Source organism: Acomys minous (genome assembly GCF_964271855.1).
Source record: "Acomys minous genome assembly, chromosome: 20".
Taxonomy (NCBI): Eukaryota; Metazoa; Chordata; class Mammalia; order Rodentia; family Muridae; genus Acomys; species Acomys minous.
Window position 1 is genome coordinate 23,439,721 of NC_140502.1, and position 15,281 is coordinate 23,455,001.

General features: G+C 54.0%; 2 protein-coding genes across 2 annotated transcripts in view; one reads left to right on the forward strand and one right to left on the reverse strand.

The window, feature by feature from the left end:
• MAP3K10 (mitogen-activated protein kinase kinase kinase 10) overlaps positions 1-10,652 on the reverse strand; it is a 20,472-nt gene extending 9,820 nt beyond the window's left edge. The window contains exons 1-4 of the mRNA XM_084771537.1: positions 9,547-10,652; positions 4,850-5,030; positions 764-912; positions 235-410 (exon numbers count right to left, since the gene is read on the reverse strand). Of these exons, the coding sequence (XP_084627663.1) occupies positions 235-410; positions 764-912; positions 4,850-5,030; positions 9,547-10,249 (1,209 nt within the window). The 5' untranslated portion in view covers positions 10,250-10,652. The remainder of the gene's footprint in view (positions 1-234; positions 411-763; positions 913-4,849; positions 5,031-9,546) is intronic.
• Positions 10,653-10,933: 281 nt separating this feature from the next.
• LOC311591678 (uncharacterized protein) overlaps positions 10,934-15,281 on the forward strand; it is a 28,053-nt gene continuing 23,705 nt past the window's right edge. The window contains exon 1 of the mRNA XM_084771563.1: positions 10,934-11,129. Coding sequence (XP_084627689.1) covers positions 11,088-11,129 — 42 coding nt within the window. The 5' untranslated portion in view covers positions 10,934-11,087. The remainder of the gene's footprint in view (positions 11,130-15,281) is intronic.

Here is a 15,281-nt window from a genome sequence, read left to right on the forward strand (position 1 = left end):
CTCAGAGGCAATCGCAGACGGCATCGCCTGTAAGCACGTCAGCGCAGGGGGCCTTTTTCTTATTAGCCCACCGACAGGAAGCTGTCTTTTCTTAACATGTAAAGACACCCTGCATGGGCCCAAAGGGAGGGGAGAGGGTTCAGGGAAAAGGGCTTGGGGGCTGCCCAGGGCGGCAGAGCTGGGGGGGGGGTCCCCGCCCCGCCCCGCCCCGCCCCGCCCCGCCCCGCCCCTCACCTTCTCTTTGGTCCGAAGGTCATCGAACATGTGCTGGATCTCCAGCTTCCAGTCTTCCTGCAGTGAGTGGAAGGACTCCAGCGGCATCCGGAACAGGGCCGACTGTTCGATGACCTCCAGCTGCTTTAGGATGCTGCCAAAATCTGGCCGGCAGTGAGGCTCTGGGTCCCAGCATTCTGGGGGTGGGACAGGGAGGGGCAGTGGAGGGGGACGGGGTCAGCACCCATGCTCAGGGCGACGGCAAGATTTAGCTAAGTTCCTGTCAATACGCCCCAGGGTCTGCTCAGAGGGATCCAGGGTCGGATAGGAACCCCAGCGTCAGAGTCCCCCAGGAGCTTTGGGCCTGGCCGCCATGGAGACAGTGATGGGGATGACATCCATAGCCCCTTGGGCCCCAGGGCCTTCTCTCCAATTCCTGGACCCACTGGAACACGAGGATGGTGTAAATGGCGGGGGAGGGAGGGAGGTGTGGCCCACGGGAGCCTGTCCCCAAAGCTGAGCCTACCCTCTCCACAGGGCCCTGGCTCACCCTCCAGGAGGCGGGCAAAGGGCTCGGGGCAGGTGGAGGGGATGGGTAGCGTCAGCTTGTTCATAGCCACACCATAAGCCACGGCCAAGGCGTCGATTTCTCGGTAGGGGACCTCCCCGGTCAGCAGCTCCCAGAGCAGAACCCCAAAGCTGCAGGTGGGGAGAGGGAGGGTGATGCTGCAGCCCCCCATCGTCACGCGTACCCCAGCCTACCCCTGGTCCTGCTTCCATCCTCACTGGTGGGGACATAAGTGCCTGGTTTGACCCCACAGGGCTGTCCCCTGACATCTTCTGTCTACTTTTCTGGCCCCCAATCAAAACCAAAGGGGGACCACAATGCCTACTTGGAAATACTATTTTATTTATTTTTATTTTTAAGACAGGGTCCATGTAGTCCTGGCTAGCCTGAAACTCAACCTACTATGTCAACCAGCATGGCCTCAAATTCACAGCAATCCACCTGCCTCTGTCTCCTGGGTGCTGAAATTAAAACGAAACACCACCACAACCAGAGCCATACTTTTCATTTTTTGAGACCGTGTTTCTGTGTAGCCTTTGCTCTCCTGGACTCACTTTGTAGACCAGGCTGGCCTCGAACTCACAGAGATCCTCCTGCCTCTGCCTCCCGAGTGCTGGGATTACAGGCGTGCAGTACTGTTCCTGGCATCAGAGCCATACTTTTAATGGACTCATCGTGTGTCTCTTTAAAACCCGCTTTACTGTGGAGCAGGGGCACGGCTCATATGGTGCTCAGAAGACAGGTTGCAGGGGCTGCTTCTCTCCCACCGTGTGGGGCCCAGGGGACACTTTTACCCACTGAGCTGTTTTGTAGGCCCTAAAATCAGATCTTAAAAAATACTGATTGAAGGGCTGGAGAGACGGCTCAGAGGATAAGAGCACTGACTGCTCTTCCAGAGGTCCTGAGTTCAATTCCCAGCAACCACATGGTGGCTCACAACCATCTGTAATGTGACTTGATGCCCCCTTCTGGCCTGCAGATGTACATGCAAATAGAGTGCTTATATACATAAAATAATAAATCTTTTTAAAAAAAGATTTCTTTTAAAAATTGTTGGTTGAATCTAGGATCTTATATATACTAAGCAAGTACTCAAACAACGAGCTGTAGGCCCAGCACCTATCACAGCAGCAGCACCCTCCTCCTCCTCCTCCTCCTCCTCCTCTTCCTCCTTTTCCTCCCCCTCCTCCTCCTCCACCTCCAATGCAACACGGTCTCACCAAGGCTGACCTGGAGCTCACTATATGGCCCATGCTAACCCCAACTTTAAGATCCTTTGCTTTTCCCCCGGAGCACGGGACGAGACGTGGGCCACCATGCCCGGCAGCACACGTCCCTCACCACCTCGCAGTGCTGCCTGTAGGCGGTCAGCCTCTCCCTTTGTATACACTGTCCCTTTCGTCAAGAATGCTCTTCCCTTCGTGTTTTATAGCTGTCCTTCAAGGCTCAGCTGAGGCTGCCCTCTCTGCCAGGTCGCCTTCCCTGACCCCCTGTCTGTGTCCCCACAGTACCTTCCTATCAACCACACTGAGGACTTATTACTCCAGACCAGGGCTGTGCTGGGCAGCCTTAGCAGACCTTACAGCAAGGCTTCAAGGCGGAGTGCAGTGGAGATCCCACTCCCTCTCCCTCCTGCTTTCTGGCGGGAATGTGGGCCTGCCTGGCGCTCCAGCAGCCATCTGGGTCATGAGGACAGCTACTGCTTTTCTTTTCTTTTTTTTTTTTTTTTAGAGTAATTTATTGTTATGATGAATACATTGCTCTGTCGGCATGTACACCTACAGGCCAGAAGAGGGCACCATATCACATCATAGATGGTTGTGAGCCACCATGTGGTTGCTGGGAATTGAACTCAGGACCTTTGGAAGAGCAGCCAGATGCTCTTAACCTCTGAGCCATCTCTCCAGCCCCAGCTACTGCTTTTCAAAAGGAGGCAGGAGGACGCCCTGCACTCCTGCATCCCCGGGAGCCTGCAGCGCTGTCTGCATTGGTACTGACTGGTGACTGGTATCTGGTCGCCGGGAGACACAGGTACTTGGTGTCCTGACCTGTGACACCACCAATTTATTCAGGAACCCAGTCAGCCTAGAAGGAGCCTGTGAGGCTGGGGGACACCATATCACCTGGGCTTTCCGAAGGCTCGGCAGCACAGACGATCACTACGTACAAAGGTGCTCTGACCGACCCCGAACAGAGGCCATGTAGAGCCAGTGAGGACTGCGGATTTGGCTCCGCCTCAAACACATTACTTTTTTACTTAAGCGACTTGCAACCTGGCAACTGGCAACTGACAAGTCAACGGAGACGCCTGGGTGTGGCTCCGACCGACCACGCGTTCCTAACTGTCCCTACGGCTGGTACCCACCGCACCTAAGAGTCACACCCAATGTGTCCCCAAGCCAAGGCAGCAGCCACACTTCCTGCAACTCTCACCTCAGCACCTCCTTTGTTCAGCTGGCTCCTTGTCACTGAGAACTCAGCTTACCACCGTGCTCCTGCGACACGGAAGTGCCTCCCTGCCCACCGTGCTCCTGCGACACGGAAGTGCCTCCCTGCCCACTCCGACATTTTCACACATAAATACTTTCCTGATGTTTACGATTGTTTCACAATCTTTTCTTTTCTTTCCAAAAGAAAGAGCCTCACTATGCTTCCCTGGCCGGCCGGGAACGGGCTATGTAGACCAGGGTGCTCTAAGCTCATAGAGATCCATCCACCTGCCTCTGTAGCCTCATACTGGGATTAAAGGTCTGCACCACCATACCCAGCAATTGCTCAAAAGCTGGTTTCCTGTTGTGTGTGCACGCCTGTTCATATATGGGTGTGTATGCACATGTGTGTACACACAGAGGCCAGGGGCAAACCTCAAGTGTCATTCTCAGGAACTGCCACCCGGGTTTTTTGTTTGCTTTTGAGGCAGGGTCTCTCTGTAGCCTTGGCTGTCCTGGAATTCACCATGTAGACCAGACTGGCCTCAGATTCAGAGAGCCACCTGCCTCTGCCTCCTGGGTGCAGGGATTAAAGGCGTGCGCCGCCACCATGGCCAAGGCCCCAGCTTTTGCTTTTGTTTTGTGCGACAGGCCCTCTCACTGGGATCTGCAGCTCAGGGATGTGGTTGGACTGCTGGCCAGAGAGCTGCAGGAGCGCCACCTCCGCCTCCTCAGTGCTGCTGGGATTGCCAGGGCATTTCTATGCCCAGCTCTTATGTGGGTGCTGGGGGCTAAACTCAGGTTATCATGCTTGCACGGAAAACACTTTACTGACAGAACTATCTTCTCCACATGCATATTTTTTTAAAGGTTTTTTTTTTTTTTTTTTTTTTTGCTTTTGCAAGTATGCTCTCACTGAGCCATGCCCACAGCCCCTCACTGGGGATTCCAGGCAAATGCTCTGGCACTGAACCATCACGCCCCCCTCACCATCACTAGAGGATGGATTCTAGGCTTCTGTTCTATCAGTGAGCTATGCCCACTAACCTCTTACTTTGATTGTGAGACAAGCTCTCACTGAGTTGCCCAGGCAGGCCTCGAACTTGCAACCGTCCTACCTCGCCTTCTGAGAAGATGGGATAACGGACCTATGCTACCAGGCAGGGCTTTCTCCATGTCTGCGGACAGCCACGTGGCTAGAACGAATGGCCGCGCCCAGGTACTCACCTTCCTGATTCCATGGCTGTGTACCGGATGGTGTTTCAGGAACCCTTTGCGGCTAACATCTATTTCTTCTGATTTTTTTTTGTTTTGTTTTGTTTTTGTTTTTGTTTTTCGAGACAGGGTTTCTCTGTGTAGCCTTAGCCATCCTGGACTCACTTTGTAGACCAGGCTGGCCTCGAACTCACAGCGATCCGCCTGCCTCTGCCTCCCGAGTGCTGGGATTAAAGGCGTGCGCCACCACCGCCCGGCAGATTGGCTTGTCAGTGATTTTTTTTTTTTAAATTCAGGTGCAAATCCTTCCGCGGGACCTGCTTCGGCCCCAGGACCGCTTAACCGCTTGGTCACTGGTCCCCTCCCAGCACCCGCCTTTCCCCACGCCGCCTCCCACCCAGGACACCCGCCCGCCTCTCAGCACCTCCAGACGTCGCTGCTTTTGGAGAAGCGGGAGAGGCGGATGACCTCGGGAGCCATCCAGGCGTAAGTCCCCGCGGCACTCATCTTCGTCGTCTTGTGCCACTCTCGGGCGAGGCCGAAGTCTGTGATCTTGAGCACCGTGTCAGCGAGGCTGTGGTTCTCGATGGCCTCCAGGATTAGGACTGGGGGGCGGGAAGAAAGGCGGGTCACCAAGACCGGCAGGCCGTGGGCGCCCCAGTCCTCAGCCTTCCTCGTGCTCTCAACAGCTTACCGGGTTCCCTCCTGCCCTGCTTCTGCTCCTCGGGCCTCCTGAGGGTGGCCTCCTGCAGCCCCAGTCGATGCCACCACCCCCTCACCCCACCCTGCACCCCACCCCGCTCTGTCTCTTGGCTGCTGGCTGCTGGTCTCACTAGCCGGGCATGGTGTATTGCCCTATGCCTTAACTCTGGGATGGCCAAGGGAAAGGGATGGAGACAGCTCGGCCGTTCAGTGTGTTGCGCCCTGCACTCTGCAGACACCTGCGCTCAAGTGTATATACCCACATATGTGTACACGCGGTTACACACACACCGTCACAGTTGGGCATAATGGCACATGTCTGCAATCCCAGAACTTGGGAGCCTCAGACTGGAGGATAATATGTTAGCAGCCAACCTGGGCTAAATAGCAAGACTTTGCCTTAAAAAAGCCAGAAACAAACAAACAAAAACCAACAACAACACAAAAACAAACAAACAAAACAAAAACCCCAAAAGAATGAAGTGAGCATGACAGGCTAGCTCCAGGCCGACCCTGCAAGAAGCCTCTGGCACAACCTTGGCCTCTGGACCTTCGGCCACCAGCACGCTAATGTGCTTTAAGTGGCCTGCTGGTCCAAAGGAGATGGGAGGCGTTTGGGAGTGGAACCCCTCTACCCAAGCCCCACTAAGCCATTTTGTTTCTCATCTAGCTATAGGAGCGAGCACACAGTAACAAGAGCTTGGGGGGTGTTTTGTTATGCAGCAGCACTGTGATCAAGACTGACTGATACAAAGCAGACTGACTAGGTCTAAGTGACTGGAGGCAGTGGGCCGCCTGACGGTGCCGGCTAGTGTCTGCACTGGGGCTACATCCTTCCTAAGAATGGGCTCAGGACTAATTGTCATTGCCTAGCAAACTGCGTCTCAGAGAACTGACTTGGCCCAAAGCTGTCTAGATAATAGGACGAAGGCTTGGGCCAGCTGTGCCGTCCCTGCCCAGGATCTTAATGCTGAGACTGTCTATGCTTTGCGTGTTGTGCATGTGTGAGTGATGGATCGTGAACCCAAGGCCTTGCGAGGCAAGCACTTTAAGACCATGCTACAGCCTCGGCTTGACATATTTTTTAAATTTAAAAAAATATACACATTTACCTGCATGTTTACATGTCCAGCATGTGCATGCTGGTGCCTGAAAAGACCCCAACAAAGTGCAGAACCCCCGAACTGCAGTCACGGATGTTTGGGAGGGGACCGTGTGTTGCTGGGAACCGAAGTCACGTTTTGCCCATGCTCTCTGCCAGAGCAGCCAGTGCCCTTACCCACCGAGCAGTCTCACAGCCTCCAGGCCTGGGTTTTACTGTTTTGCGAGAATATCTCACACTGTGGTCCAATCTGCCCTCAAATCCGCAGCCGCGGCCATGCTGCAGCCTGCTGGGCCCTGGGCTTCCGGGCCGTTCCACCCCAGTCTCCACGCTACTCCAGGCCACTCTTCCCACCTTGCATTTGCCCGGCTTTCCCTACTTTCCCTTGTAAGGTTGAGTCCTTCTTGTGCAGGTCACACACATGCCCCCCACGGTGCCCCTCCTGAGCGTCAGCTCTAAGGATTCACCCTTCTCCACCCTGGACTCAGCACAGTTCCCTCGGAGTCGCTGTGGCTTTCTGAAACCTGGAATCTACCTTCTTTTCTTCCTCTCTCTCTCTCCCCTTCTAGCTCTGGACCCCATGTACCCCTGTGCACCATCCCTACATCTATGTGTAGATCAATTGATCGATCGATCAATCATCATTCTTGTTTACTATAGTATAAACTTCACTTTGGGAGGGGGGAGGATTTTTCTTCTTCCTCCTCCTCTTTCTTTTTCTTTTTCTTTCTTTGGTTTTTTGAGATAGGGTTTCTGTTTAACAGTCCTGGACTTGCTTTGTAGACCAGGCTGGCCTCAAACTCATGGGATCCGCCATGCCTGGCTTCTTTTTTCTTTCTTTCTTTCTTTCTTTCTTTTTTTTTTTTTTTTTTTTTTTTTTTTTTTTTGAGACAGAGTCTCATTAGGTAGCCCTGGCTGTCCTGGGACCAGGCTGGCCTTGAACCCACAGAGATCTGTCTGCCTCTGCCTCCCCAGTGCTGGGAATCAAGGCTTGCAATACCATGCCTGTCTCTTCTTTTCCTTTTAAAAAATATGCTTATCTATTGTGTGTCTGTGTGGATGAGTTGTTCCACGCATGGTTGATCCCAGGGATCAAAGTGAGGTTGCCAGGCCTGACAGCAAGCGTCTTGGCCCGGCTAGCCATCAAGCTGGCCCCTGGGTTATTTATTTAGATAGGATTTTACACCGCAGTCTAGGTTAGCCTGGAACATATTAAGACCAGCTCAGGCTGGTCTCAAACTTGTGGCAATCCTCTTGCCTCATCTGCTAATACTGGGATTATAGGCATGTGCCGCTACACTCGGCTGTCCTTAGCCTCTCTACGATCCTAGAGCCAAGGATAAAACAGTAGACTCTTAAGCAACAAAGTCAGGCGTGGCTGCCCACACTTGAAACTGCAGTGCTTGGGAGGCTTCGGTTCGCCAAACTAAAAATAAGCAGCACAAGTCATCAAGACAGCTGAGGAGGAAGAGGTTCTCGCCACCATGCTGGGTGGTCTGAGCCCCCTCCCAGAACCCTCACGGCGGAAGGAGAGCCGTGACTCCCGGAAGTCGTTCTCTGACTTCCACACGTGCTTGGTGATGCCTATACCCAACCGCAGTGATAAATAATTTAAAAACAAACAAAAGAACTCTTCAGGTAAAGAACAAATGGCATCCGATGAGGAACGTCTTAGGGAAGGGTGTAAGGACGCTGGTGCAGGAGCCCGTGTCCTTTACTGCCCCAGAGGAAGCCCGGGCCTTGAGAGAGGCCAGCCATCTTGTCCAGGGTGTAGTAGATACCTACTGTGGGCCCTCTGGGTGAGGAAAGGCCTAGGAGCCCCACCTTGTAAGAAGAGCATGCCAGTGGCCTGCCCCCACTCACCCAGCATTTTAGGAGCAGTAGACTGTGGGCACCCATACAGGCAGGGACGGGCCACCAGCATCTGCTCTGCTGACCCTCCCAGACTGGCCACAGGCCAGGGAAGGTCATGGATACTTGGTTACTCTCGGTGTGGAATGCATAAATGCCAGGCGTAGAAGATGAGGACCACTCAGCCCCTCTCTTCTGGGGTCTTGGTAACCTGGCAACAAGCTTACAAGGCCAGTTGAGTGGAATCAAACAAATATGAAAATATAAACCAACAGGCAAAAAGGAACCGCTAAGGGTGAGCACTGACGGCGAAGGGAGGGCTCGCACATTCCTGGCTTAGGTACGACACACTTGAGGGCATCGAACATGCTGGCCTCGTTTGCTGTGGAACCCTCTCGCACACGTGGATTGGGGCCTGTAAACACCCAATTCGAGAACGATGCCGTCAATTTAAAAAAATAAAGGGATGTGAAACGGAGCTCAGCAGGAATGGGAGAGCCAGGGAGGTAAAGCGTTGCCAGTTGTATACCTAGGAGTATCTAGTGCCCAGTATACCAGAATGATCTAGAATGAAGGAAAGCAACGTCTCATCTATGAGGACTACCAGGGAAAGAAAGCATGGTGTCCCAGTGCTTGGAGAGGGCCTAACTTACCAGCGGGTCCACTAATATTTGCTGGTGCCTTGAGAGGCCTTTTGGTTTATATATGATTTCTGGGGACCTTTCCTGTCTACTTGGTCCATTGCTGATTCAATCAATCAATCAATCAGCTTTGTAGAACCCATGATTGGCATCAGCCACACTCCTCCCAAACCCTTCATCTGTTCCAGCTTGCCCTGGAGAACCATTTCAGGAGCGGTTTTTCGATGGCCGTGCTTTGCCCTACCTACTCCATGCCCGCCCCCAGGGGGCATAAGGCAGTTTCTGGGCATATTCCTGGTCTTGCTGGTTGGGAGCAGGGGTGCAGAGCACTAATGACATCTCGTGAGTAGAGGCCCAAGACACCACTGAACAACCTAAAAGTGCACAGGAATTTCCCCTGCGCCCTTCCCCGGCCCCCCCTTCCCCACTGCCCCCCTCCCCAATTTAACAGTGACAGGCTTGGAAAGGCCTGCTTCCAACTAAGCTAGGTTCGGTTTATTTCTGCCTGGTGGACCCTGATGCCACGCTCAGGCGGTGGGTATCATGAGGACAGGCTCTGCAAGCGGCAGTGAACACAGAGACAGCCACAGTGCCATGGATACACAATCACTGACCCACTGCGACGACAGGCTGAAAGACAGTGCGTCTTTCAACCACTCTGGGCCTCCCTTTCTCTTCTTAATACTGCCAGAACACCCTCATCGGCCCCTACCCCCCCCACCCCCGCCATCGCACAGTGCCATCTGGTGTCCCTTGCCGTTTCCAACGACTTGGGCTCGCAAGGTTCAGTGGAAGAGTTTTGTGGGAGAGGGTACGTCCACTTACTGTTGATGGACTTGAGATCCCGGTGAATTATGGGGACAGGGGCATCGTTGTGTAGATAGTTCATGCCCCGAGCCACTTGCACAGCCCAGTTGACCAGCACATGAGGGGGCACCCGGCGACCTGCTAGCACCCTGCTCAGCGCGCCTCCGCGAGCATACTCCATCACCAGGCAGAGGTTTGGGGGGCTGAGGCAGGCGCCCCTCAGGGCAATGATGTTGGGGTGCTGCAGGGCTCCAAAGAGCCGGGCCTCCTGGCGCACCTGCTCCGCTGTCACTGCCGGGTCCCGTTCAGGGTCCAGCCGGGCGGCCTTGACCGCTACCTCTTCTCCGCGCCACACGGCACGGTAGACCTTGCCAAAGCCCCCGACGCCGATGATCTCCTCCAGCTGCAGCTCTTGGAAGGGGATCTCCTGTGGCAGCTGGAGGCCCGTGGGTGCGGCGGGCGCGGCGGGGGCCACGTAGTTGCTGGGGAAGACGCCCACACGGCCGCTGGGTAGCTGCCCTGTCCACCATCCCTCGTCTCCAGACACCGCACAGTCCTGGGAAAGCACCTGGACGCGGTCGCCTCTCCGCAGGGTCAGCTCCTCGTCGCCCACCGCCTCGTAGTCGAACACGGCGGTCCACACCGGCCCCGCGGGGGTCGCGCCCCACTCTCTGGCCGCCGCCCCCTCCGCCGCCGCCGCCGCCTCCTCCTCCTCCTCCATGGGGGAGGGGCCGGGGGCTGCGGGGAGGCCGCTTCACGCAGGCTGCCCGCGGGATGCTGGGCGCGGGGCCGAGAGGCCGGGATGGGAGGCATTCCCTGCGGACCCTGGGGGGCTCCTGGGGACCATGTCTCGGGGGAGAGCCTCCGCTGGAATGAAGGGGTAAAAAAAAAAAATTAAAAAATAAATAAATAAATAAAAATAAAAACCTCTTTCAAAGGACAGGACCGTCCCCTCGGATTGGGCTGTGCAGGAGAGGCGATAGGTTCACCTGTCCACACAGATGTCAGGGTGCAAGGAGGGCCGGGTCGAGAGGGGCCCGCCGGCGGAGGCCGAGGCCGAGGGCAGCAAGCGGCCGCCCCTCCCCGCGCCTCTCACCCCGCGCAGCTCCACCGGCGGCCCCCGGCTCCGCATCCCCAGCCACGACCGCAGGGCCGCGCGGGGATGGCGGCGCCCCAGGGGCGGCCGCCCCGGGATGGGGTGGCGCGCCCCTCGGCTTCCTCACTCGAGGAACGGGTGGCCGGTCCCCATCCTTCCTCAGCCGGCTCCCGGGTCGGCCCCCCAAGTCCCTCTCCTCCTCCTCCTTCCCCCCCCCCCCGCGGGGCTCTTGGCGGTGTCCAGTGACGTGTCGCTGCCGGCGCCGCGATGCCGCCTGGGAGTTGTAGTCCCAGGCTGCGAGGCCTTGGGTTCGTCCCAAGCCAGACAACACGGCGACTTTAGAATCTATCTCCTGCTGGGGAGAAGGGGCCAGTGCTTTCCACAGACTCTGCAGGGGCCCCGCTCGTGTGGATGTTGACGGTAAACGACGCGTTTAGCCAAGAGAAACATTGGAGCTGAATGAATGGAGATCACGGCCCGGAACTCAAAAAGCAGTTCGGACAAGGTACGCGGACAAGTCTCTAGGGGGGCCTTGGCTGGAAGTGAATGCTGGGAAATGTAGTTCGTTCACGGACCATTGCGCTGCATGAAACCACAGGCTCCAGGGAGCTAGCGGAGACTGGAGCGAGTTAGGGCATCAGCCTCGTGGGTCCTCTAGGTGCAAGGGGAGGTTGGAGAGCGAGGTATGCTGTCTCGGAGAGTTCACAGCCTCATCTGCTTGCCTCACCCGCTCTGAGGTTACCAGCATCTTCGGTCCAGAACTGGTCCAGAATCTTCTGCGTCCTATATAATGGGTGTCAGTTTCAGAAGCTGCTCTGGGGGGCTTGGCGCGAATGATGTCATTACATCCTCACAAAATGCTTGGTTTACAGGTTGACCCAGAGAAACGAAGTCACTTGTTCAAGATTGCTAAGTTATGAATGGCAAAGCACGAATCAAAGGCAGTTTAAAATAAGTAAACAATGCTGGGCGGTGGTGGCGCACGCCTTTAATGCCAGCACTCGGGAGGCAGAGGCAGGTGGATCTCTGTAAGTTCGAGGCCAGCCTGGTCTGCAAAGCGTGGAGACCTCCATGTCTGGCCTACTTCTTATGCTTTTTTATTTTTTTTTTCCTTTGCGTTTTTGGAGGAGTTCATGAGACATGGTCGTGTAGTCCAGGTTGGCTTTGAACTCACTATGTAGACAGGGATTACCTTGACCGCCTACTAATCCTCCTGGCTTCAGCTCTCAGGCGCTAGGATTTCAGGTATACACCACGGTGTCTGGCTCTTATTTTAAGGAAATAAAAATATAGTTGTGTGGACAGGTAGTGCCACACACCTCTGATCCCAGTACTAGGGAAGCAGAGGCAGGTGGATCGCTGTGAGTTCAAGGCCAGCCTGGTCTACACAGCTAGCTTCAGGACAGCCAGGGCTACACAAAAACCAAAGGAAAAAAATTATTCTTATGCCATGAGGTTTTAGTTTTAGCTACTTATACAAATAATTAAAAAAAAAAATATCCCAAGCAAAATGGTGAAATTTAGCTGGCCAACTAGGGCGGTACCTAACTAACAGGCTAACCTTACTGAGTTAGTGTCGCCTCAGTATCCAGGGCTCATGAAAACCGGAGTAGTGTCGAGTACTGCCCTAGTGCTTCCATTCAGGAGTCCCCACAGCTAGCTTCTGCTTACCTAAAAACTTCTGGCGCCCTCCTTTAATCCCAGCACTCGGGAGGCAGAGGCAGGTGGATCGCTGTGAGTTCGAGGCCAGCCTGGTCTACAAAATGAGTCCAGGACAGCCAAGGCTACACAGAGAGACCCTGTCTCAAAAAACCAGAACAAGCCAACCAACCAACAACCAAAAACCCAAAACAACAACGATGAAACCAACCCACCCAAACGCCTTTCCTTGAGACAGTCTTGATATATTATTCAAGCTGCCTTGGAGGCAGAATCTTCTTCCTACAGCCCGTCCAGTGTTGGGGAGTGCCACCATGCCCGGTTTGAACTCTTTTCTACACTATTTTTACTGTGACATTTTCCTTCCTTCCCTCTTTTTTTTTTTTTCAAGACAGGGTCTCTCTGTGTAGCCTTGGCTGTCCTGGACTCACTTTGTAGACCAGGCTGGCCTCGAACTCACAGCGATCCGCCTGCCTCTGCCTCCCGAGTGCTGGGATTAAAGGCGTGCGCCACCATGCCCGGCTTTTTTGCCTCTTTCTCTCTTCCTTCCTTCCTTCTTTCTTCCTCTTTCTTTGTTTCTTTCTTCTTCCTCTCTTTCTTTCCTTCCTCGCTCTCTTTCTTTCTCTTCTCCTTCCTGTGTGTGGGTGCACCTGCACATGGAGGGCAAGTTTGGTATTGGGGCCTTCCTCAGCCACTGTCCTTATTTTTTGGCGCAGGGTCACTCAGCGACTCCAGCTCTCCCTGATTTGGCTAACTGGCTGGCCGCTGAGCCCCGGGGGGGTTGCTGTCTTTGGCTGTCTAGTTTTGGGCAAGCTACCAATTCACAGGATTTTTTTTTCCTTCCTAGTTCAGGTTCTAAGAGTCTGAACTCAGGTCTTCAGGCCTGTGCAGCCAACACCCTACCCACTGAGGGAGCTCCCCAGCTCCCCACTGTACCTTTCCTGTGCTTGCACATATTTAGAATTACAAGTACCCAGGTTCAAATCCCTTAGCTGCACTGTGAGTTTGAGGCAAGCTCAGGCTACTTGAGAGTCTGTACAACCCCCAGCCACACACAGATTACAACAACAACAACAAAACAAGAACAAAAATAACGTAACCTCCCATCCCATCTTTTTTGCTTTGATGATTATTTCTTCTGGATATTTTGTTTTTGTTTTTGTTTTGTTTGTTTGTTTTTCGAGACAGGGTCTCTCTGTGTAGCCTTGGCTGTCCGGGACTCACTTTGTAGACCAGGCTGGCCTTGAACTCACAGCGATCCACCTGCCTCTGCCTCCCGAGTGCTGGGATTAAAGGCGTGCGCCACCACGCCAGCGTTCTTCTGGATATTTTATTTTTCGTTTGTTACATTTAGTTTTTTTTATTAGCTTACAAAGAATTAGGTTACGTCACTTTTCACTTTAGTGACACTTTTCACTTCCCAGTAGTGAGTCTCAGCTCCTCTTTCTCCATAACCTCGCCAGCGTTTGTTGTCATTGTGGCTCTTTGGTTCTTTGTCATAACTGTTTTGACCTGGATGAGATGGAATCCCTATGTCTCTCTGTCTCTGTCTCTGTCTCTGTCTCTCTGTCTGTCTGTCTGTCTGTCTGTCTCTCTCTCTCTCTCTCTCTCTCTCTCTCTCTCTCTCTGTGTGTGTGTGTGTGTGTGTAGCCTTGACTGTCCTCGACTCACTCTGTAGCCCAGGCTGGCCTCAAACTCACAGAGATCCACCTGCCTCTGCCTCCCTGAGTGCTGGAATTACAGGCGTGCACCACCACGCCAATCTATATTTACTTATTATTATTTAAGTATATTGAGCATAACTATGAATATAAATTCACGTGCCTGTGTGACAATCGACTCCATTCTCTGAAGGTCTAGTGCGCTTGCTTTCAAAATGGGTCCACCCAAAGCAACGGGTCCTCACTTCTGGCTGCTGTCTGTGCTTCTAAGGATTGACGTAAGGGCCTTGCGCTTTCCCACTGAGCCACATCCAGGGCGCTTTAAAACATTTTTATTTGAGACTGGGTCTTTTTTTTTTTTTTCTTCAAGACAGGGTTTCTCTGTGTAGCCTTGGCCATCCTGGACTCACTTTTTAGACCAGGCTGGCCTCGAACTCACAGCGATCCACCTGCCTCTGCCTCCCGAGTGCTGGGATTAAAGGCGTGCACCACCACGCCCGGCTTGAGACTGGGTCTTACTAAAGTGACTTAACCCACTACATAGTGTAAGTTTGCCTAGCATCATTTAAAAGAAAAGAAATAAAGATGGAGACCTGCCGGGCGGTGGTGGCGCACGCCTTTAATCCCAGCACTCGGGAGGCAGAGGCAGGCATGGATCGCTGTGAGTTCGAGGCCAGCCTGGTCCACAGAGTGAGTCCAGGACAGCCAGGGCTACACAGAGAAACCATGCCTCGAAATAAACAAAACTAACCAGGGAGGAAACTGTCCAAGGACACGGTGACAAAGGCATCTGCAACCCTAGGAGAGATAAGCTCACGGGCAGCCAAATCTGAGGACTCCTTGCTTATGGACTCTGGGACCGTGAGAGAGTGCCTTTCTGCTGAGGAAGTGACCCAGGCTGTGGGCCTGCCGCACAGAGATGGGCCAGACAAACACAGCCCCCTAGGCTGTATTTTCCAGACACTAGGCTACCCGGAGTGGGGTGCTATGATTTGGCTCAGGAACTGTGTGGAGCCTTTCCAGCTCTGCCCACATCATACCCAGATCACAGCCCAGCCTGGCACAGGGACTGAAGCAGCCACAGCCGTGCCTGCATCCCGGCCTTGCCTGCATCCCAGCCTTGCCTGCATCCCAGCCGTGCCTGCATCCCGGCTGGTGCGTCTGTGTTTCTCTTTGCAGTGTGTCCTCTCTGGGGGCTGTTTGTTGTTTTGGTTTGGAATGCTGGGGACGGCTTTGTGCATTCAGGGGAAAGTGCTCAGTGCACAGGGCCACATAACCTCCAGCCTTTGTTTCATGCATTTGAACTGGAAAAAACGAGTCTGAGGTCAGGCGGTGAT